The sequence below is a fragment of the Amborella trichopoda genome, chromosome 12 (genome assembly GCF_054954075.1).
Source record: "Amborella trichopoda isolate Santa Cruz 75 chromosome 12, AtrichopodaSantaCruz75HAP2 v2.0, whole genome shotgun sequence".
In the NCBI taxonomy this organism is placed as follows: Eukaryota; Viridiplantae; Streptophyta; class Magnoliopsida; order Amborellales; family Amborellaceae; genus Amborella; species Amborella trichopoda.
In genome coordinates this window covers 31,994,212-32,019,089 of record NC_142347.1, presented here as the reverse complement: position 1 = coordinate 32,019,089, position 24,878 = coordinate 31,994,212, and the positions used below count along the sequence as shown (strand labels likewise).

Genomic DNA, 24,878 nt, shown 5'->3' with positions numbered 1-24,878 from the left:
AAAACACTTTGTTAAAACCTTAATAGAAAAAATGTCCATTTAGGCAACTAAATACATATAGGAAAAGTTCATATAGAGCAGAGGCTAAACAATCAAATTATAGTGCACCTCAAACCTTTCATTAGAAGAAGTTGTTTTGATGCCCAAATATCTTTAAATTGATCATCTCGACATCAAGATGCGTGGACATGAGAAAAAAATATATTACAAGTTTTGAAAATAGTCCATCTTGTAATGCATTTCTAGACCATCGATTTTCAAGAATTTCAAATTTTTATAGATCTGCTCGATCTACACTATTTTGAAGCTTTAAATTTTTGGATTGTATACAATGAGATCATTTACCTTTTGTATAAAAATGTCACAATTAGTTATAACCATCTGATGTGAAATTTGATAGCTTGGATGTGTCATAAAGTTCGAAATTTTTTTTTTTAAACTTTGAGCTTAATCAATGAAATAAATGCAGCCACCTAATTTTACATCCAATGATCAAAGATCAATGGTAACTACCTTGTAACAAAGATAAATGGTCTTATTATACATTTTATCTCAAATTTTATGATTAAAAATAAAAATATATTTTAAGGCTGAAACCACGTTGTGCACTTTACTTTGATTGTTTAGAGCCTCCGCTCTTTACAAGCCTCACCTTCAGAGAAATGTTAATTTAGGCAAGCAAAAGTATCGATGGCACAGAAGCCCTGGGCCACACACGTGCCAACATTTGAAAAGGAAGCGGAGGTCCATCGCGCGTTTAAGGTGAGTGATTCCTCTCTCCCTCTCTTGATTTTGTCTCGTCATTTTAAGGTGTTTTCCATTGGACAGACGAGAGAGGGAACCGACCCGTAAAGATCAGGCCATCTTCTCTCTTAATTCAAAGCCAACTCGATTTTAAGGCTTCCTCAGAGTGATAGAGGGAGAGAGACGATCTTAAAAGGTGAGGCATTCCTTTTTTGATTCAGAGGCTTCTTCCTCTGAATCAAGAAGGCGAGGCATTCCAAAAATTTGAGGCATTCCTTTCTCTTGATTCAGAGGCTGTTTCCTTTTAAGGTTTTTCAGAGAGACAGAACGTGGAGAACCGATCTTAACAGTGAGTCCTTCTTTCTTGATCAAAATGCAGGAAGATTTTAAGGTAGTAGACCAGTTTTTCCTGTGATTTGAGGTCAAATTACAGTCTTAAAACTGGTAATCATCAATGGATTTCAAACTATTGGGAAGCAATTTGTGATATTCATTGAATTATTGGATGTTTTCTAAAACTTGTCTCGAATCCATTGTAGTTCATCTTCATGCATGCACTTTCCTAGTTTTCAGCTAGGTTCTCCATTATTTCTCTACGTTTGACGAGATTATAGTATGCATTTATTATTGTCATTATCCATTTGCGAAGGCGAGGTATTTCTTTCTCTTGTTTCAGAGGCTGCTTCCTTTTAAGGTTTTTTTACAGAGACAGAGAGGAGAACCGACCCTAAAAGTTAGTCCTTCTTTCTTGATCAAAATGCAGCAAGATTTTAAGATAGTAAAGCAGGTTTTTGGGCGATTTCCATGGGATTTTTAGGTCAAATGACGGTCTTAAAGCTGGTAATCATGTATTCAGGCTGGCTTTTCAGAATCCGCATCAATCGATTTCAAATTTATGGCTTTTAGATTTTATTTTTCGCTATTAGGAAGAAATTTGAAGATATGAATTCTTGGATACTGTCTAATTTTGTAATGAATCCATAGTAGTTTGTATTCATGCATGTATTTTCCTCGCTTTTTTTAGCGAGATTCTCCATTATATCTCTGCTTCTAACGATAGTATAATACACATTTATTGTCAGAATCCATTTGCGTGTGCCTGGTTTTATTACATGGAAAAAAGACTGATTATTCGGTTTTGTTTTTTATTTTCGTTATTTTGCAACAGAATATAGGGAGTATTCGTGGTCCATATTTGTGAAGTTGTTTTGGTTTCATTTTAGTAAATTTTATGACAATGGAGCAATGTTTTAGGAGATTGTGCGCCTCTACTAAAATTTCGGCATTTTTTTCTCTCTCTTCCTTCCCGCTAAAGTTTCAGCATTTATTTTATTTTTTCAGGTTTAGCGGACTCTTCTCTCTCTTTCTCTTTCTCTCTCTCTTCCAGCTAAAGTTCATCATTTGTTTCGTAACGGTCTCTCTCTCTCTCTCGGCTAAAATTTTAAGTTTTGGACATTTTGGTTTTCGTCGGGGTTGGACTCCCCCTCTCTCTCCCATAAATTTAGCATTCCCTATTTTGTCATGGTTAAAGGGGCTCTCTCTCTCTCTTTCAGCGAAAGTTTTATCCCTTATTGGTCATGGTGAAATGCACACACACTCTTTCCCCCCCTCTCTCTCTCTAAAATTTCAGAAGTGCCTTCTTATTTTCCGCGTTTCCGATTTAGTTATGGTCAACGAAATAACGGACTGACTCTCTCTCTCCAACCAAATTTTGGTCATTTCCTTTTCGTTCATAGTTAATTGGACTCTGTCTCGCTCATGTTGTCCATTCGAGATTTGTCTGGCATTTGATGAAATCACGCCTAATAATCTTTTATTATTTAGTGTACACGGTTTTACCATTCCGTTATAATTTGTTTCTTTCTTTGCAACATTTTTCTCTCCTGCCGCCTTCAAAACGACCTTAAAATGTTGGAGTTTTATTATGCTTTTTTTAAGGTCCTTATAACAACGATTCAAGCTTTTTAATTTTTGTTTAAGCTAATTTTTGTTTCTTATTTTGCCGCCTTTTGCCTGATTAGTAATTTCACTGTTTTTCTGGTTGCCCTTAAATGGGAAACCCCCTAATTTTGTAATATCTCACTCTACACGTCTTAAAACTGTAATGTTCCATGTCTAAATAAACTCTTTCGCCAACCTTTTCACCCCTTCGCAATAATAAAACAAAATATTTTCACCTGTGCTCCCCGGCCTTGATAGTATGAGCATTTAAAATCCCCCGTTAATAGAAACAAGGAGAATTTATTCTTCTTCGAACAAGCAGCGAAATGAGTGACAAACGTTGGCCGTTGAATGAGCAGATGTGGAGCCAGGAATCGAGCTCGGCGGGGCCGCAGACTCTGATGAGGCGGCCCTCGACGAGGAGTGCGGCCATGACCACATTCAGTCAGGAGGTGTTCGACAACGAGGTGGTGCCTTCGTCCCTCGGCAGCATCGCGCCCATCCTCCGTGTCGCCACTGAGATCGAAGCTGAACGCCCACGTGTCGGTTATCTATGTGAGTACACTAAAAACTTGGCCCCTACATACATTTCTCTCCGGTCGTCCTGCTCTCCTTTGTCCTTGTTAATATATATATATATATATATATATAAAATAAAAAAGAAAAAAGAAAAAAAAATGGTTTCATACGGGTTGACAGCGTTTTTATATATGTGGTCCGAACTGTATAACGTATCCATTGGATACAAGTAGGTGTTTTATCTAAAACCAATGTAAACTAACTGTCTAAATGTTTTTTTATTAGAATTATTATTTTTAGTTTTTAAAATTTATTTATTTTTTTATATTCATGATCTTCATGTTAAAGATTAAAAATTAAGTCTTCAAATCTATCTAAAAAATAGATTTATTTAAAAGCTCGTACTTCTACATATGTGGGCTTGGCAGCATAGAAACTGGGTCTTAAAAAACATCTCTACGGGGTAGTGTACTGCACATATCTCGTGAATCTAAGCATCATACACAGGCGGTGTATGCGTATGATATCCCATCGGAAGCTAAAACTTAAAAGACGGGACGATGCACAAGATGTGGAAGCAGTACCCACTGCATGGTATACAATGCACGTCTCGTGTATGGTATACATACGGCAGAAAGCACCTGTGTGTGGGCTATCGTAGGATGAATTTTGAGCCTCAGTCAAGTTTCAGGTAAGATTAACTGAAGTCTACGGCTAAGATGCAGATAAAATATTTTTCTTGTCTGAAACGCACACGTAGAATCCGGGTCCCACTTCAAATGCGCCCCCATTTACATGGCAAACCTGGGACTACTTGATCCCATTGGAAATCATTTATTTTTCGTGTCACTTGAAAGATAACTATTTTCATATGGAAAATCCCATTGGAAATCATTTATTTTTTGTGTCACTTGAAAGATAGCTATTTTCATATGGAAATGTTGAAAGCAAAACTCCCAACCATGATAGGATTGGATGTTAAACAGTCTATTGAACAACTGCCTACAATTTTTTTTTTTTTAAAAAAACAACTAGAAAGAAAGGGTTGGGGTTTGTCGTTCCTACCAATATAAGTGCTAGCAAAATGTTTGAAATCCGAATGCATGTTTAGTCCACAAACCTATGTTCTAAGTTACTTTGGGGAAGGCATTTGGCAACTACTTGGAATTCAGTTACGAATCACTAGATCACAATTTTGAAAAATTAAATTTAGATTTTGAGTTTTTCAACTCTTGGATCTCACTATTCAAAATTGATGTTCCATGCTCGATCTTAGGGCGTTATTATTTTGATTTAATCTTGGCCAAACAAACAAGTTTTTTATTTTTTTAAAATAATTTTTAAGTAATTCTATGGACATGAAATTTAGAGTAATAATCTTATGAGACCCTCCCACACCCATGTGTGTAGGATCCCAAAAGATCACCATTAAATATGATACAGATATCTAGAAAAGTTATCACATGGATATGGGATTTGATTTTTCTAAAGATCTATACTATATTTAATGGTGATCCTTTGGGGTCCTACACACATAGATATAGGAGGGTTTCATAAGATCATTACTCTGAAATCCATGAATAATAAAAATGATAAAATGATTTAAGTTAAAATACCCCTCAAATATAAGGGCTATTTTGGTAATTTTTATTTGAATTACTTTTCTTAAGTTTTATTAAGTGCCCCTCTTGCTTGATACATTAATGCCTCGAAGGTATTATAAAGAAGATTTATAGAAAAACTTAAAAATAAAAAGAAAATTTAGTAATGGCCACCCAACAGACTCGATTCAATCAATGACCATGGGCATAGACGAGGTATGTGACTTGGCATAGCCCATCTTTCCACACACATACGAGTAGTGATTTCGTGTAATTGTGTTATAGTAACATAACGAGACATACATCCAAAAACCATATTAGAAAGACTACTTGTTTGACCCTAATTGTTTATTTTATATTGAATTCACCATGTGATCTGAAAAAAAAAAAAATTTGAAAACGCACCATAAAAATTTACTTTTTTTAAACCAATGAACATTGACCGTCCATTTTATGGGATGTTTATATCTAGACTTTAAATGATATATATTTTTTATCAAAATTTTTCAGATGGCCTAATAGATATTAGATGAACAATCATATGAAGTAAAATATTAATTGAGTTTTTAAAGGCTTAGATCTCAATGTCCACCAAATGGATAGTTTGAACTCATTGTTAGAGAATAACTCATTTTGACATTTTTTTTTATTTTTTTTTCCTTTTCCTTTTTGGCATTGATTGTTGGAATTAGGAGAATGTAAATACAAAATTTAGAATTATACAATTGCCACAATTATCATTTCTAACAAGGACAGTTTCAGTTAATTATAATGCGACGGGATGGTACCATGCAATCAATCCTCTTACATAAAATCTTTTTGGTTTTAATCAAATCTTTGTGTCTCTGTTCTTTTGTTCTACCGCCAACCGCATGTCTCTTATGAGTAGGTAGACAGCCCCGAGCCTAAGAAAATGAATGAAAACGCCCTTCCATATTTGAATGTAACTGTTGTGCCCTAAGGCCAAAATGTGGGTAGTTTTGTATGTGTTTTAATACATTTTCTTGAGAATTTGGCACTTGATGATGTGACACTTTCATTTGGTATATTTAAAAGGGAAATTTATTGAAATACTCATGAGATGTCAAGTATTTCACCCATATCTTTTATTTTAATTTAAAAATACCCATCAAAATACACATAGTTGAAAAACATGAGTCCGTATAATTGAAAAGGGAAAAATTGTTAAATCATTGAAAAGTCAAATGTATTTGGTAATTTTTTTCCCTATCTAAAACTATTACGGCATTCCTTTAACTATTGAAAAATATAAGTGTATTTTGATAAATTTCCAAAACTATAGCAGAGCACATGCATGCCTTTGACTATTTAGCTTCTTATGTAACAAATAAAAGGGGGCAAAATTAAATTTGGTGCCGTGTGCAGGCCGATTTTATGCTTTCGAGAAAGCACATAGGTTGGATATGAGCTCAACCGGACGAGGCGTTCGTCAGTTCAAGACTTCATTGCTTCAACGTTTAGAAAGGGTGCGCACTATTCTTTGCTTCTCATATTTTACTGATATGATTAAATTGTTCATAGATTTCAAGAAGAAAAGCAATGTATCATGACACGATAACAATACTTTATAAGCAATGCACCATAACAACAATGACGACAACAACCACAACAACAACCTTCTATCATTATTGTTGTTGTTTTTGATATTATTGTTCGTATTAGTAGTACCATTAGTAATGGAATGTTAATTTCACTCTCATGGTCTTTGGTATTTCCACTCCTCGAGTTTGTGGCCGACACAAATTTTTGAAAATAATAAACTTGTTTTTGTTGTTTCCACCAAACTATGAATCTAATCAACTGTATTGATCTTTATGAATATTCATAATACGTTTGAGGGTAGTCTTTATGTGATTAATATTTACAATTGTCTCATAACAATTCTCTCGTAGTCCTCCTTTGTGCATGGTTATCTCACTGCATTTGCTTTGTCTCACCCAAGTTCAATTGAGTCAGAAATTTGCATTCCCTTTCGTATATGACTTCGATTTCATTCCTTAGGGGAATTATCTTTGTTTATGGGATGTTATTGTTATCTTTCCATGCCTCGAGTGTATTATTTTTGGCTCCGTGCTCTCTAAGAAGTGCATTAAAAAATTTTCATGTAAATATTTGTTGGACATCTATATTAGCTTATCTTTACCCACACCCTACCCACAATAGGACTTTGTTCTTTTTTTCTTTTCTTACTAGTAGGTCTTTGTTTTGTTTTATTTTTTGAAACGTTACAAGTAATATTCATTAGATAGTGGAGTAAAGCTCTTAAATACAAAAGTACAAGCTGAAAAAATAGGGAGGAGCACTCCCTAAATCCAAGATTGACCAAACCGAATTCATGGAACACAACAATCCCAAAAACCACATCAATCCTACACCAAAACTACCTAAGCACCAATCAATCCATACAAAAAATTCACAAGAGTCTCATCTTCTTAAAACAACACTTTCGAGCTCCAACATCCAACAAGTAGCCTCAGGTTCCTTATCAAAGATCCTTGCATAGTAAGGGTTGGGGCAACCAACAACCTACACTAGTCCGTAGCTGGAGTGCCGATGCTACAACCACCACCCAACAAAATAACAAAAAAGGCTAAGAGGGAAAAGAACAAGAAAAGAGGTAAAAAAAGAAACAGGCAAGAGTAAGGACATGAGAGGACCAAGACCAAGAGGAACAAAGTAGATGTGAGAAAATCAAAGCTATCTCCAACAAAGTAGATGTGAGAAAATCAAAGCTATCTCCCCAAAAATTGTACTTGGCAACAAAACAAGAAAATTAGATCCACAAAGGAACTCCAACCTCTGTGGCAGGGATCCCAGTGAAAAGCTCCATATTAAGCTTTAGCCTATTGTAGCCTCATACATGGATCTTTCAGTCCTCAAAAGAAACCTTGATGACCAATCCTTTGCAACATGGCTCCTAATGAAGAAGGAACCATATGGACCAATCCTCCACGACATGGCTCCCTATGAACAAGCGTCATCTTAGGCGTTAGCATTAAGTGACCTCATGCAAATATATTCATGACCAAATGATCTAGAAAAATAATGACGGGGTGCCTAACCCAAAGGGGTCACCCCTTCTTAGGGGTTAGCCTTATTGGGGTAGATGAGATGAGGAAAAGAGAGAGAGGTAAGAAGAAAGAAGAGCAGGATGAAGACGACGAATGGAAATGATAGCAACATGAGAGATGGAGATTGAAAGGGTGGAGAAAAGACAAAAGGAGGAAAGGAGGATGAGAGGGGCAGGGGTGGGGGAGTCCCCCACCCCCACCCCCACCCCTACCCCTACCCCTAGCCCAATGCCACAAAACTCTTTCTCTCTCTCTCTCTCTCTCCCTCCCTGAAAATTGAAATGAAGGAAACTCCTAAAAGAGATGCAAAGAAAGGGGTCAAGAAAACAAAGAGCTTAAGAAAGAAAAGGAGAGAGCAGCAAAAAATAAAAAGTAGGCAAGACGCAGGAAAAAAATTGTGATCTGATGGCAAAAGCTGAGAACTGAGCCCAGTAACAGAGAACCAAGAAAAAGATGTCAGGAAAGAAAGAAGCTATTGGGAAAAAAGGGTTATGAGAAAAAAACGATGTTGGTCGCTAGAGGTTGTTGTTGTTGGTTTCCGAAGGTAGTTGCTAGTCGCCAGAAGGTTGTTGCAAGTCGCTGAAGGCTGCTACGGGTCACCAGAAAGTTGATGTAGGAAGCTGAAAGTCTCTCTTCTCGAGGGTTAAGGGCATAAACTGGAGCGGTGGCTTGAAGGTGGCTGCAAGGGACGCCAGTTGCTATAGTAAGACTGTGCCTGGCAGCAAGGGCTTGCAGGCGGTGGTTGGATAGTGGCTAGCGGCAAGGGTTTGCAAGCAGTGAAGGCCTAAAACCCTAGCAGAACCTTGTGCCATACTAGAGTTATAAAATTGTGGCAGGTCCTCCAAGGAGAGCATTTAATTTGGAACTTACTAGTAGGTTTGAAACCCACAAAAGTAATTAACTAGTTGTTATACAAAAGTGCAATTGCTACTAATAATCACGAAAAAGTCGTCCCAATGCCTATAGGTGAAAATGAACAATATTTTCACCTACCTTCATCACCATCCAAAGTTCATCGCACGGTCACGATTGTCCAGTAGTATTTCATTTTTCATTTTTTTTTACAAATCGGAATGATATGAAATTTGGAGCGTGCGTACATCTTAGTGAGGCGAACCTAATAAAAATATAAAAAAAATAATTTGTAAAAAAATGGACCAAAATACCTCCAAAACATTTCAGGGGTATTTTGGTTAATTTTTTTCATGTAAAACTTTTTGATATTTTTCGTATATTCTCTTATTTTTTATGAACAATATTCTCCTATTTTTTATGAACACACTCTTCAAATTTTAAGTCATTTTGATTTGTAGAAATAAATGAAAAATAAAACATTACTGGACAATCGTGACCGTGCGATGAAATTTGGGCGGTGATCAGGATAGGCGAAATCACTTTTCATTTTCGCTTATAGGCGTTTTGTAGTATCTTCCAATAATCACATGTTCTTGTTTACCGTAACCAGAGTTACCATTAGCTTGGAATCACTTGTAGAGGCTGCAAGATGGACCCTTTACCGAAAAAGGTTTATGTATAGTTGACACCTTACAATGTAGAATATTCGGTGCACCTCTGAAATTCTTAGGAAAAGAGGTTATTTTAATATTGGAAAAGTACCTAATTGAACATCACGACATCGAGATGTATAGATGTGGAGAAAAAAAGAGATTTCAAGTCCTAAAAATAGTATATCTTGCAACATATTATCTGGACTATCCATTTTATGATTTTCATGTATATAAATCTGCTTGATTCGAACCATTTTTAGAGTTTAAAATTTTTAAAATAGAAATAAAAATAGATTCTCATACCATCCTAAATATTTTCAAAATCAAATTTATATCTCATGACAAACTTTGAAGGTACACCTTACTGTAATTATTAAGGTTTCAACTTTATGCAAATCACACCCTTTACTTTTTGTGGTGGTACTTGGTTTGTATAAAGAGGCATGAGGATGCTGGAGAGCTGGAAAATTTGTCCCGAAACCATACCACATCCACCAATCCTCTTATTGGTTCAACCTTTTTGCACCGATGGCAAGGGTGTGGTTGGCCTTGGCATGGCCATAGGTATTAGTGACCTACCATGGAACACCCGAAATGCACCGATTACATGATATTTTCTTCCGTATCCAACCAGGCTACAATAACTTAGGGCCATTCGGACCCTTGGAAAAATATTACTGGGAGATGGTTTTCTAGGGAGATTGCTTAATTTAGTAGTTTGGATATAAAATTTGGGTTGGAAATTTTTTTTCTGCCTTAAATCATTTTCTCTATTCTGAGCCCAACAGAGAAATTGTTTGCTCCCTATACACTAAAAGATTAATTTCCTTGTCAGATTTCTTTGTTGAGTCTAACAAAAAAGAAAAGAAAATTAAAACAAGCATAGAGTCAATTGGAACCCAAGCCAAAAACTTTCCCATCTCTCTCTCGTTGCTAACATGACTCCCCCAACCCAATTCTCTGTCCCTCTCTCTCTCTCTCTACCTAATTGTGAAATTATTTTCTACTTTTATCTTGCTCTAACCATTTCTTACTCTAACCATTTTTTTCTCTATCATGTTTTCTTTATTAGATATTAAATTGCTTCTAACCCCTTTCTATGATATAAATTTATCTTTTAGGGTGCATCCAAATAATTTCCAAATAGCAAAAACTCATTTCACGTGAAATTTTTAGCAAGATTGTATTTCATGGGATATAGTTTTATCTATACTTTTTTTTCGAGGGAGATCTAAACGGGCCCTAGTGTTGAGGTAGAGCAAAATAATTCACAGTTATAAAGGCAAAGGTGAATATATTATAACAAATATATATATATATATATATATATATATATATATATATATATATATATATATATATATATATATATATATATATATATATATATATATATATATATATATATATATATAGGCAAACGGAACCGTTACATGGCCTCCTCCAATGCATCAAGGAAAACTCATTTTTATGGTATGAAACCAGAGTAGGATTAGAACCATCTGTATTACAAAGAAGCCTCCAATACTATTCTTTTTGAATGATATTTTTGGCAAAGTCAATAGCTTTATGAAATTTTGTACAGTCGTACTTATAGTTTCACACAAAATTTTTTAATTAGTGTTGGAAAGTATTGTCATGGTATGCAAATAAATGATAACTATAAATGACAACTAAAATTTTCACGCTCGAACTGCATTTATCGCAGGAGTTGAGGTGTGCCTGAACAAGAAAATTGCTTTATCTATGGGTGAGGTTTATAGAAGGCGCCTTCCTTGTACTATAGAAGTAAGGCACACCTCTAAAATTTGCTTGGAGATGTAGTCCAGTGTCGAAAACCTTATGCTGGCTTAAAAATCTATTTTCATTCTTCATTATTAAAAACTTAAAAAATGGTACAGATTGAGTAGATATATAAACAATTAAAAATCATGAAAATAGATAGTTCAGATAACTTATTACAAGATGCACCATATTTAGGACTTGTATTTTTTTTATTTATCTTTTTTTTTTTTAACATTAACACAACATTTCCATTAAATTAAAAAAGAGAAACAAGATACAGAATGTACGGGAAATAAAAAAGAGGAAGCATTAGAAAAAATTGACAAGCAGAGAGGTGGAGTTTGCCCCTGCTTTGGCTAAGGCATCTGCCTCCTCATTTGCCTCAAAATAGCAATGATGCAAGATAGCGTTGAGAAGAAAGGATGTTCCTGACCTTATGAAATAATACTCTAAGTCTCCATGGAACATTGAATTCTTCATGGCTCCATGCCATGACATTTGTCGAATCTCATTCAATAATCTTATGCCATTCCCACCGTGAAAGAAGTTTCAAACCCTCCAGGAGACCTCTAGCCTCTGCTTCATTAGCGATAGTAATACCACACTGACGTGAATATGAGCATAATACATGACCCAAATGATGTCTAATCAACCCACCATAGCCTACTGCTCTTGGATTGCCAAAGTTGCTGCCGTCAAAGTTCAATTTGATTGAGTATAAAGGAGGAGGAGACCAAACAATAGCTCTTCGAGTAGATCTCATGTTGCCCAAGGTTGTGATTGCTAAAGGGCATTGTTAATGATAAAACTCTTTGGTGTAGTGCCACTATCTTTGTGAGAGGAAAACTAATCTGCTGATAAGGCTAAAATATTAGATTTTAGTATAGCAAAATCAGTAAAGATTCCTTCAAGCACTCTTTGGTTTCTCTCCTTCCACACACCCCAAAGGACACTTACCCATAGAGAATGTCAAAATACATTGCCCACCTTTGGGATACTAGGGGATAACCACTGAGAGATAAATAATCTGCAAAATTATGGAATTGGAATAGATAAGTTGAAACATTGGCAAATCCCATTCCAAAGATAAAAAATGAAAGGGTAGAAGAGGAATAAATGTTGGGCCATCTCGTTGCTAGCTTTGCACAAAATGCAGACATTGCGTATAATGAACCCTCGCTTCCTTAAGTTATCCACAGTGGCTAGCTTGTCTTGACGAAATATCCATAGAAACAACTGAACTTTAAGCCGAACATGGAGTTTCTTTATTTGAGAAAGCCATGGATCCAGTTGTCTATATCGATTGTAAAAGATAAGAGTATATGCGGACCCTCGCCCCTTCCCCCCAGGTAGTACCCTTGAGGTTGTAAAGTCCCAGATCACATCATCCTATAGAGTAGGGAAAAGTTGGACATTGTTTAACATGTCCAACAAGGTTTGATACTCATGGATAAAAGTATTAGTTATTATCTTGTACCTGCAATGAATTGACCAAACAATGTTAGTATGAGCATCCCCACTAGTCTCCTTTACTGTAGAGAACACTTTAGGGAAGCGGTATCTGAGAGGATAGTCACCAAACTATTTATCATTCTAGAAAAGTGTAGATTCCCCATTACCCACAACTTCTCGAAAATGACAAAGATAGATAGGTATCTCACGGTCAATCTCCCTCCAAATATGAGAAAGAGTGGCTTTATTCAATGTTAGGCGGCAGGAGCGCGCTACATCCTATAGCGATTAAATTTCTTTAATTATAAAATGTAACTCCAAGTTTGAACATTCAAATCCCATTTTTTCAAATCAGTCAAGAGGAAAAGTTCAGTAAGGAACATTATGCTAAGTGCCCCAGGTTATAACAAATTCAAGTGCATTTTGGTTTCACTGCATAGAGTTTATAGTTTAATCTTATTCAGAAATTGCCATTTCCAGATATTGAATGTCACCAGTTGAGTGACGAGTTTGGAGAGATTTCTACAAACCAAATACTCTAGGTATGAATTGGAGCAAGGTTGTCATCTTCTTCCGATACCTGTTGTGGGATCAACTCCTTGACACATACACAATTTGGATTGAAGGCGTTTGGGTGGGTGAAGATTTTTGTGGAGCTTCTAGTTATTGTTGTAAGCTTTGTTCTGTTTCAGAGCTCCAGGGTCATTTCCTACCAATTCAGTAAGAAAAATTTCTTTATGCTTAGTGAACAATGTTGATTCATTAACACATCTTAGTAGTTGTACGAACAACTTTAGTAACAGTCTTAGGCAAACAAGAAAAGAGACTGTGCTTAATTGGTTAGCACTTGACAAATTGCCTGGCTACATCCTAAGCTCAATTCCTACCATGGGTGATGGCCCTCTCCCCACTGACTCACCTAAAAAAAACAGTCTTGGGCAAACCCTAAAGACTTGTTGGCACTTTTGGCATGAAGTATTCATGCACAATATCCCATTAATGTTGGTTAATACCTCACCAAGTGTCTGAATTGCTTTAAGGATTCCCATGGAAGTAATGGACTCTTAGATGTGTCGCTCAGTATTTTTCAAGATTCTAACACAACTTTAGAAGTGCCCATGTGTGGAAACTTGCACATTAAAACTATCAATCGCCGAGTGATAAATATTCATATAAGGAACTGACCATTTTTTAGAAGTATCTAGAAAGGGGCGGATTGGAAAATTTGGGATGCCATATTGGATTCCCCATGATATGTATTAGACGACGACAACTATGTTGATGTCCGCACAGCGATGGTGGTAAATATAAAATTAGGCATTGCATGAAGTAAAGTTTGATTTTGATGCCAATGGCTAAAAAGTAATTATGAGAGGGGTTAGCATTTTTAAATGGTCATGTTGTATAGGAGAGGCATTAGAGAATGGATGCAAAAACTTTTCCTGAACATCCCTTCGGCCATTATTTGAAAAAAGGATGTTTATTCCTTTTGGATAGCCAAAATCATTAATGCTTATCTTTTGACTCTAGAAAGTTGTTCCTTTTGCTAATGTGTTGGAGATTCTTTTTGGCTGGGTGTATAGATGCACAGTTGGTTGTTAAAGATTTGTGATGCTGGTGGTGGATTATCAAAGCCTCTTACAATTTCTATGGTTCAAGTAGAAATGAAAAGTAATAATTATGTATGAAGTGGGATGCTAGGGCCTGGATTGGGTTATGGGAGCGAAAGCAAGAATGTGCCTTAGGGCACTTATTGCTGTAGCATAGAGTGATAGGAAATAAATTAAATTCTCCTTCTGTGCCTGTTTTCTTCGCCGATTGTTGAAAATGAATATAGTTTCTTATTGCAGCATTCACACTATTAAGTCCTGTTCTTGGAACATTTGGTACATGATTTCTTCTCTTCTAAATGAAACTAGGACTGTCCTGCTTCTTGTTGCAACCGCTGCCATGGATTGAGAGGACACCGCTGCCATGGTTTGAGAAATGTAATTCAGAAACACTGAAGTGAACCTTGCTTGCTAATTCTATGTTGTAGTATTTCAGATTTAAGAATGCGAATGAACAGGTGTCTATAAAACTTGAGATGAACATATACTGTGCAAAACTTTATTATTCTAAAGAATGGTTGACAATGGGAATTGACAGTGTTACAGGAGTTGTTAAGTTGATATTCGTACAATATATTACCATGGAAGCTATATTTGTCATATTAGTTTTCTTTCTCCTTATGCATACCAATTGAGATATACTAAATTATTAGCTGTCTATTAATGACTGGTTCTAAGGCTTCATATAACTGTACCAATTCACAATAGAACACTTTTTCTCTGATATTTTCAAACTTCTGATTTAAGGTTTTGATCCATAAGGTAAAATAATATGCTATCTTAGATTGTGGTTATTACTTATTAGTCATCTACCGTCTGAACTGAATGACACCATCCATGATATCTTTTTAGGCACAATATTTAGTTTTGAATATTATGTTTTATCTTATGGAAAAACAAAGAACTGGAATATCGTTGTGAATACTAAAAATATAACTTTTTGCAAAACAGTTAATGCTTTAGTTTTGATTACTGTGTCTGAAGGTTTTAACTACTGCAATCTATGGTTGCAAGCATTAATGGACTGGATCCCATGAGAACTCAAAAGTTTAGTGTGCTTTTGCAAGAGCAGTTCTAGGATGGGTGACCTCCTAGTTTACCCTTGCTTTGCTCCTAATGAAGCAAACAAATTACAAAGGTTTCATTTTTTGCAAGTGCAAATAATATATTGATTTCCATGGACAGGACAATGCACCGAGTCTTGCAGCAAGGATAAAAAAAAGTGATGCACGAGAGATAGAGAGCTTTTACCAACAATACTATGAGCATTATGTTAGAGCTCTGGATAGAGGAGAGCAGGCAGATAGGTATGCATCAGTAAATGATCTATATATGCATGCATATATTTCTTGTATCCTTTAAGAAGAGATGTACACCTACACATAGAAAAAGTCACGTAGAATGTAGAAAAAGTCATGTAGAATGTTCAATTCTTTCTGCAACTTGAAGTAAAAAGTGCTATTGTCTTCTTAGTGATATATATATATATATATATATATGTTCTTAATGATACACATACACATACGCACACACACACACACAATAAGACTATTTACTTTTGGTACAAGGAAGTCATAATCATTATTGACCATTAGATGTGAAGTCAGTTGGCTGATGTTGTATCACTAATTGAGCACGAAAATATAATTTCTCAAACTATGTGATACTTTAAGCTGTCAGATTTCACAATCTAATGGTTAATCCTTATACCAAAAATAGATGGTCTTATAAAATAATGTACATATATTTATGTGTGTGTATGTGTTGTGTTGTGTGTGGGGGTGTGTGTGTGGGGGGAAGGGGGGGGGGGGGGGGGGAGCGATTTTATGCTACACCACTCAAACGGTGAACTTCGAATTTCCTACTCCGAAATTTGTGACCATAAAATGGCCTTACAAATATAAAAATTACATGGGCAATAACTTATTTGAAAATTTAAGAAAGGGCATATTTATAATTTTAAATTACTTTTAAAATTAAAACATGATTAAACAAGTCAGAGGAATCTTCTTAAATTTGACATTGACTTTTGGAGGGAGTTTGAATAACAAAAATACCCTTCCAAAAATAACTGAACTATTTATAGCACATTTTCAGACATATAATGGATTTTATGGTCGAAAATTTTGCAGTAGAAATTCTAACTTCACCATTAGAGTGGTGCATCCAAGAATAACCCTCTCTTACATGCTAACAATGTACAAGTTCAACTATCCCTCATATTTGGTGTTAGGTGCAATTTTTTTAGGGCCATCGTTTGCACACACATCCTCTTGACCTTAGAGAATCCCATGAAAAAAAATATTTTAAAGAAAGTCTAAAAAATGGGGTTTCAAAGAGAGTGAATATGGTGCATTGTTAGCTATCTGGTTTGGTGCATGATAAATCCACTGTTAGTTGTGCCCAAAATCAATTTTTTTTAGTGAAATTGTTGATCTATTGTTTTAATCACCATCTCAAAAAAATGGTCCTAGAAAAAAAATCACCAAACACCAAATCTTGGGGGTAATTGTAAAATTTGCTTATTTTTTCTGATTTTGTTTCTTCATAGAGCTCAACTTGGAAAGGCCTACCAAACTGCTGGAGTGCTCTTTGAAGTGCTTTGTGCTGTTAACAAGACTGAAAAAGTCGAAGAAGTTGCTCCTGAGGTTTGTACTTGTTGTGCACATAGAGCTCCAAGAGCAATTTAAAATTTCATAAGTTTCTCACTATTTATGTTTAGTTGTAATGGTCCCATCTCCTAATCATATGCAGCATTTAAGGGTTTTTTGTTTCTTTTAAGCCAACCTTTCGTTTGAACTAATTTCTTGAATTATCTCTCTTGATCCTATAACACTGAGCAGATTATTGCGGCTGCCAGAGATGTCCAAGAAAAGACGGAAATTTATACCCCGTATAATATTCTTCCTCTGGATGCTGCTGGTGCTTCCCAATCTATTATGCAACTTGAAGAGGTATAACAATGATTGTAGCAACCATTGGAGAGAATTCCAAGAGGGAATTGGAAACAGATATACTCATCAAAAGAAAAAAGAGCAACAAAACATGTTTTTCTTGCTTGAATTGTCTACATGGACTTTTCTTTCTTTTAGTGACACCATGTTAATATGATTACTTATTTTCTTTATTTAACATGGATTGTATCTTTCTATCCATTACTTTATGTCCTACATTTAGATAACATGAATGGATGGACTTGTATCCCCAGATTAAAGCAGCAGTTGCTGCTTTGTGGAACACTCGTGGTTTGAATTGGCCTGCCACATTTGAACAGCACAGGCAGAAATCTGGAGACCTAGATCTTCTTGATTGGCTGAGGGCTATGTTCGGATTTCAGGTCAGTTGAATAGTGAACTTATGCATTCAAGCTTATGTTTGTGCAGTATTGGGACCATAAATCGATGAAATGATATATGCTGATTGTGAAATGATATATGCTAATTGGAGAAATATTTTTTAATTGCACTGTGGCTTTATGTGGGCTTCACAGAGGGACAATGTCAGGAACCAGAGGGAGCATTTGATATTAATGCTTGCCAATGTACATATACGACTGGTTCCGAAGCCTGAACCTCTTAACAAGGTAATGTCATTAATTCTGAATCTTTGCAGCTTCAAGCATTTGTAGGCATTTCTGAAGCTTATTTGTACCTATATTTGTGTATATATCCATGTACATACATTGGTATCTGTTTATGTTTAAGCAAGACCTTGTTTATTTGGTATATGTAGCATGATGCATACATACATTTGTATGCTTAGCAGTAGCACCTCCTTAATTGGGGTTTCTTCAAATATGGACTTGCAAAATGAACATGCCTAAGAGCAATGGTTTAGTATGATGAAGCTCTATGTTAAGTACTAAGCTTACTTTTTAAATATGTATATGTGATACTTTTTGACCCATCAATGTTTCAAAAAATGGCGGGGCTGCCTGCCGCCCAGGTTTCTGGGCGGCCCAGGTGGAAGAGTAGGGGTGGGAGGTGTCTGATCCAACTGTTTTAGGTTCAAATTCAGTGTAAAAAATGCATGTTAAGGCATGACATATTAAGAATGCATAATACATAGTTCATCCATTGTCCATACCCTCCACACCATTAGTCCATACTCCATACATAGTAAAAAAAATGCATATTGAGGTCCAAAGTATTTGAGATTTGGACAATTAGTTAATAACACATTAAGAAAAATAGGAAAATAGAATCCAGCATTCAAATTCAGTACTAGACATAACACATAATCCATAGTCCATACGCTTCATACTCCATAGTCTATACACATAAGAGGAGAAAAAAAAAAGGAAAGAAATTTGGACTTGAAGACTCAAAGAGTCTTCAGTCATCCTAAGAAAAAGTAGGGTCAGTTGCATCATATGCATCGGAGTCGAGCCCATGTTTAGACCAATTTTTCAATAAGCTTCTAAAATCTACAAAATCAAATCCAAACCAAAAGGATGATGTTTGGATGAATTTTTCAAAACTTTGAATTACCCGATCTATCTTACAAAAATGCAAAAATGCAGTTTTTTTTTCCATTTTTTTTCTCTAAAAGGTAAAGAAAGTGGTTTAGGTCACAATAAAACCGAAATACTCCTTCCTCCCTTTTTCAGGGGGAAAATGGATATGAGGGGCATTTTTGCCCTTGTGTGGGCACCTTGGGACTGTATCCACCCAAGGCTAGGCGCTAGACGCAAGACTCGGGTCCCTGGGCGGGTGCCCGGGGAACCAGCTCCCAGAAGGGCTACCTAGGCCTGACAATGCGCTGAGGTCCCCCTAGCCTGCCTAGGCACTAGGTGGGCCACTTTTTTAAACTATGTGACCAATCTTTTGAACTATGTGTGGAGCCTGACATGGAATGGTAACCCTGATATGGGGGACATAATAGAGCTGGTGGTGCTCATAACTAAAGTTAAACTAGAAATAATGTGCCTTTTGTGTCTTAATGTATAGTAACATGTTATATTCTGGAGCAAATCATTTATTGTCTCTCATTCTTCAGGTAATGTATCTGTTGCAATTTTCACTGTTCACTTGGTACTTCAGAAATGTGAAAGGTCTTTTGTTGGACCTCACAACGTTTACAATGCCATGAACATTTGGAAGCACCTTGACTATAAAGTATTTCATATGAACAGAGAAGGGTGATACTTTGTGATTTTTGAGACAACACCTTTAAGTGGACTAATTCATTTTGATTGGTGATGAGTTGTGATTTTCTTATTTTCTTCTAGAGTTGCCCTTCCCATTGCATAATAATTTGTGAACTATGAATGTTGTTTGACCATTTTATTCTCTTACAGTTGGATGACCGCGCTGTAGATTCAGTTATGGGCAAGCTCTTCAAAAACTACAAAACCTGGTGCAAATTCTTGGGACGTAAGCACAGTTTGCGGTGAGATGGAGTAACAAGATTTTGCCAACATTTACATTTTCAGACCAACTTGTTGTGTGACTTTGTTATTGCATGGATGCATTGGATAAACCAATAGCTTTTGTGGTTCTTCATATATTGTTGAGGCTGTAGAATTAATTAAATCCAATTCATCATCTCAGGCTCTCACAAGGGCAACAAGATGTGCAGCAGAGGAAGATACTTTATATGGGTCTCTATCTTCTGATTTGGGGTGAAGCAGCAAATGTTCGCTTTATGCCAGAGTGCCTATGCTACATTTTTCATAATGTGGGTAGCATTAACTATGTTCTACTTTAGTAATTTCTTTTTGATCGGTATGGTTTAGATGAAATTCCTTTTGTTTATCTGTTCTTTTTGATGTCACTGCTACTGGTTAAATTATAATTTATTTTCTTCTATGAGATAACTGATGGTAAATTTTTACTTTTTAGATGGCATATGAACTTCATGGTCTATTGGCTGGAAATGTCAGCATTGTAACTGGGGAGAACATTAAACCTTCTTATGGTGGGGAAGACGAGTCTTTTCTGAGAAAAGTTGTAACCCCAGTGTACCGTGTAATTGAAAAGGTGCAATTATTTAGATGACTTATTGCTCATTTCTTTTTATTTGACTTTTCAAAATAATAATCTTTGCTGTGATCCTTCAGGAAGCCAAGAAAAGCAAGAACGGAAGGGCCCCTCATTCGGCTTGGTGTAACTATGATGATTTAAATGAGTATTTCTGGTGAGTCAGAAATTGGAGACATCTTCTTCTACCACGTTAACTTGGAGTTGTTATTCATTTGACTGACATTGGAGCTGGATGCTTGTTTAACTCAGGTCTGCTGATTGCTTCTCTCTGGGTTGGCCTATGCGTGATGATGGTGATTTCTTTAAATCAACTTGTGATTCTAGGTCTGCATCTCAGGTAGTCAGTTGTCGCATTTGAAAATTTACCATATGCAAGCAAAACAAATCTTTTTTAAACTTCTACTTATTCCTTGGAAAATATTGGCAAGCAGGGAAGACATGCATCTCAAAAGAAACCAGAGAAAAGAACTGGGAAGTCAAATTTTGTAGAAACCAGAACATTTTGGCATATTTTTAGGAGTTTTGACCGTATGTGGACGTTCTACATACTGGCATTACAGGTATTTGTTTGTTATAAACTTTATAGTGTACCTGTTTTGATTGAAACACCTTGAATTAAATAACTTATGCTTGAAATGGTTTTGTGCAGGCTATGATTATAATTGCATGGCATGGTGCTTCTCCTTTGGATATCATGCAGAAAGACCTCTTGTATCCTGTGTTAAGCATCTTCATCACAGCTGCTGTTCTACGCCTCCTCCAAAGTATGCATATCCTCTTAGCTTAAGATATGATGTTCTTTTCTAAGATTATTAAAATCTTAAAACAACTGTTTGGATTTTTCTTGCGATCCTACCATTGACAATCAATGAGACATGGGCCTAAATAGTAGCCACTAAGTTTCAATAAATGCACATCCAACCAAGTCCTGATCTTTATGCGAACTTGAAAGAGCTCTCTGCATTTTAGTGTACACATTTTTGTTATGATTTCTTAATGAAAGGTGTTTATCAATGCCATTCTTATTAATTTGTTTGACGACTAATTAACTTCTGATCTGGTAACTGGAGCATTAGGTGCCTTAATTTGGACTGTTAGTATGACACATGCAGTTGCATATAGAGATACTTCACTTCGATTGTAAAACTCATTGTCTGTTATAAATAACATTTTACATGTTACTTTAGTCCCCATAAGTTTAGATGCATCTTCTCATCCATAATTTTATATTATCTTCATGTCATATTTTTTCTTTATATGCTTCAGTATGGTATTGTCTGAATACTGTTATGCTTAGTATGGTAAGTTTCCATGAATCTTTGATGTCACATTGACAAATTGTTTTACATTCTAGTAAGAAGGTTGAGTATCAAGCAGACATATTGAGTTTCTCTTGTGTAAATTGGGTGTTCATGTAACATTCTCACAACCTTTCATGATGATGACAGTGTCGTCATACACTTGGCCTTGATATTATGTTTCATGCTCGGATAAACCACGTAGATGTCAGCTATAACTTCATTTTAAGAAGTTTTTGCTGAAGTAAGAGAGGGAACATCTGCCATCTTCACTTAAGCCTTTTAATGGTATTGCATTAAATACCTATCATCTAGGCCCTACGCACACTGATATGCATTAGTGCTTGCAGCAGACATAAATGTACTATCATTATGCATTATTTGTATGACCTGCATTGAAAAAACACATTTTGTTTGAAATGAGCTTGTAATGAAACAACTTAGAACAAACTTCATTAAATAATTTCCTTCTTTGTATGCGTCTTCTTAAGTACTTTGTAGGAAATAACAGAATCCCCATATTGAGTTCTGAGTTCTTAATCGCTTCTGATAAGTTTGGTTCTTTGGACCTTTGTTGTGCGGTGATGTTACTTTTTGATTCCTGATTGGGTTCTTTCCTTGTTCTGGTGGTAGGCATTTTGGACTTTGTGTTGAACTTCCCGGGTTATCATAGATGGAAATTCACTGATGTGTTGAGAAATGTGCTCAAGATACTTCTTAGTCTTGCATGGGTTGTCATCCTACCCGTATGCTATATGCATTCCTGGAAAAAGCCGCCGATTCTAGTGAAAGATTTGAGAATGTTGCTTCATGATACATTGGGTGTGCCACCTTTGTATATCTTGGCTGTGTTGTTGTACTTGCTTCCAAATATTCTTGCTGGAATATTTTTTATATTTCCTATGCTGCGACGTTGGATAGAAAACTCAGATTGGCACATTATAAGATTTCTTCTATGGTGGTCTCAGGTATTTAAAATCGCACTTTTCCTCTATTATATCTGCATATGCACTGTCCAGTTATTGAAGGCCATCACATTGCAATTGCTGATTTCTTGCATTTGACAGACTCAGTTTTTTCACTAATTTATTACTGGCAGCCAAGAATTTATATTGGAAGGGGGATGCACGAGAGCCAGTTTGCACTTTTCAAGTAAGTTGGGAATATTTTCCTTTTCTTACTTGTCTTACTGGTTCATTCGAATATAATATCGCTGCTTACATTTACTCTCAGGCATTGCAGCATGCTTCGTATTTATTTAATATTTCGGGATAGCAATACATGTGACAAACTGTTTGATTTTGTTTTGAATGATTAATCTTTACTTTTCTAACTTCAGGTACACTTTTTTCTGGGTGCTGCTTCTGTTTTGCAAATTTGCATGCAGCTATTACATCCAGGCAATACCTTTAGTTTCTCTCTACTCTGTTACAAGATGAAGTTATATATTTCCAGTCTGATTTTCTTAGTTATTGTTTTTTGGATATATATGTCATATTCATGCAGATAAAGCCTTTGGTGAAACCTACAAAAGACATCATGAATGTTCGTCATGTGCAATATACCTGGCATGAGTTCTTCCCTAATGGTATCAGACTAGAACTATTTAGACAGTTTGTTTACTTTCTGGTACCATACTCTTTTATTTGTCCACTTATTGGCAATGTTCTCTGGTCATTACAGCTCAACATTATATTGGTGCTATTGTCTCACTCTGGGCACCTGTAATACTGGTAAGCATCTCTGTTGTTTATGGTATTGTGAATTGGGTAGAAATTGAATTTTACTGTACACTGTTTCAAAGTGAAACTTTATTACTTTTATAACATCTATAAATGTCCAAGATACCCCTAAAATTTCTTTTTGTTGGAATATTATTGGTTCCTTACCTACACTCTTGTGTTGATTCTTCCTTGTGCATTCATTAATGGTGTCCATTCTCTGATCTTTCTTCCAGATCCTCCCAAATTTGAAATTTTGGTTCATCATTAACCTACAAAAACATGAGAACTGGGTAGAAATTGAGTTTTACTGTACACTGTTTCAAAGTGAAACTTTATTACTTTTATAACATGTATAAATGTCCAAGATGGCCCTAAAATTTCTTTTCGTTGGAATATTATTGGTTCCTTACCTACACTCTTGTGTTGATTCTTCCTTGTGCATTCATTAATGGTGTCCATTCTCTCATCTTTCTTCCAGATCCTTCCAAATTTGAAATTTTGGTAATCATAATTTTTACAAAAAAACTAACTCCTAAACCATTTGGAAAAATGGGTAGGGGCCTGTCTTCCCCACTTAATTAACCAAACTCTTTTTTCCTTGTTCTATTTAACTATTTGTAAGATTCAGTAAAGCTTCTTTGTTGTAGATAAGATTTGTTTAGTTCTCTTTGTTCGAGTATAATCTATTATCTTGATCATGCCCCTGCAAACACATTGCATCGTTGTTCTTGTATCTCTCTGCTGAGTTGAAGTTCATAGAAGATTACAGTTATAAATTTGCATTTGAGCAACACAACATCTTTTGCATGTTCCAACTTTCAAATTCAATGATTTATATTTCTGCAGGTTTACTTTATGGATACCCAAATTTGGTATGCGATTTTCTCTACCCTATATGGTGGTGTTTCTGGAGCTTTTGGTCGTCTTGGCGAGGTAAAGAAGTCTTCAGCTATTAACTTCAATGATTTCTTGATCAGATTAAAACGTGTCCCTGTCTTGCACATTATGTTGGCATCTTGTTTCAGTTGGGAATTTTTATTTTTTTTCAGACTTTTCTGTGGTGGAATTTTTTTTTTATTATTTATGGTAAATAAATTTTCTATTGGATTCAACATTCCTTCACTACGAGCTCAAAATGAATGGTAAACCAGTTGCTGATTAATTAATTATGAGAAGGAACTCACTTCTTATTGGCACTTTCTTTGCCTATAAAAAAAAGGGGAAAAATCACAATAGATTTAATAAAACTATACATTTGCTATTTAAGTAAGAACTGCATTTATTTGCTTGAAAGTATAGTTCTCTGAGTTATGAAGATACCATGATAAGATGTCAAGTGGGTGAAAATTTCTGCAATCATCTACGTAACATGATTAGCATAGCGTAGAAACTTTGTGATGTATAGGGGAATGGTTTTGGCAGTACGAGGTGATTGTAATTCATCATCATCATTAGTGCCTTTTCGCAACTATTTGGGGTTGGCTACACGAATCCAGGTCTGTCATTTTGCTCTATTAAGGTTCATACTTGCATAAAAGTTTATTGTAATTGTGACAATTAATTTGAATTTCATATGGTAGACCTTTCTTTAGCACTTCGGTTTTGATCAGGTGAGCCTTT

At 35.7% G+C, this 24,878-nt stretch overlaps 1 protein-coding gene across 8 annotated transcripts in view; it reads left to right on the top strand.

Moving 5' to 3' along the window:
• The first annotated feature begins 786 nt into the window (after positions 1 to 786).
• CALS5 (callose synthase 5) overlaps positions 787 to 24,878 on the top strand; it is a 50,638-nt gene continuing 26,546 nt past the window's right edge. For 2 of the 8 annotated variants that reach the window (XM_011626000.3, XM_088853595.1), the window contains exons 1-21: positions 787 to 1,093; positions 3,045 to 3,240; positions 6,192 to 6,292; positions 15,438 to 15,559; positions 16,804 to 16,900; positions 17,096 to 17,206; positions 17,461 to 17,589; positions 17,743 to 17,835; positions 19,552 to 19,643; positions 19,805 to 19,931; positions 20,096 to 20,233; positions 20,314 to 20,390; positions 20,486 to 20,573; positions 20,668 to 20,796; positions 20,886 to 21,000; positions 22,168 to 22,502; positions 22,634 to 22,686; positions 22,874 to 22,934; positions 23,041 to 23,122; positions 23,218 to 23,267; positions 24,105 to 24,191. In XM_011626000.3, the coding sequence (XP_011624302.2) occupies positions 3,045 to 3,240; positions 6,192 to 6,292; positions 15,438 to 15,559; positions 16,804 to 16,900; positions 17,096 to 17,206; positions 17,461 to 17,589; positions 17,743 to 17,835; positions 19,552 to 19,643; positions 19,805 to 19,931; positions 20,096 to 20,233; positions 20,314 to 20,390; positions 20,486 to 20,573; positions 20,668 to 20,796; positions 20,886 to 21,000; positions 22,168 to 22,502; positions 22,634 to 22,686; positions 22,874 to 22,934; positions 23,041 to 23,122; positions 23,218 to 23,267; positions 24,105 to 24,191 (2,283 nt within the window). In that variant the 5' untranslated portion in view covers positions 787 to 1,093. Of the gene's footprint in view, positions 1,094 to 3,044; positions 3,241 to 6,191; positions 6,293 to 13,116; positions 13,277 to 13,605; positions 13,944 to 14,561; positions 14,631 to 15,437; positions 15,560 to 16,803; positions 16,901 to 17,095; positions 17,207 to 17,460; positions 17,590 to 17,742; positions 17,836 to 19,551; positions 19,644 to 19,804; positions 19,932 to 20,095; positions 20,234 to 20,313; positions 20,391 to 20,485; positions 20,574 to 20,667; positions 20,797 to 20,885; positions 21,001 to 22,167; positions 22,503 to 22,633; positions 22,687 to 22,873; positions 22,935 to 23,040; positions 23,123 to 23,217; positions 23,268 to 24,104; positions 24,192 to 24,878 lie in introns of those variants that run through there. The other 6 variants (XM_088853601.1, XM_088853598.1, XM_088853600.1 and 3 more) reach the window with 4 other exon arrangements.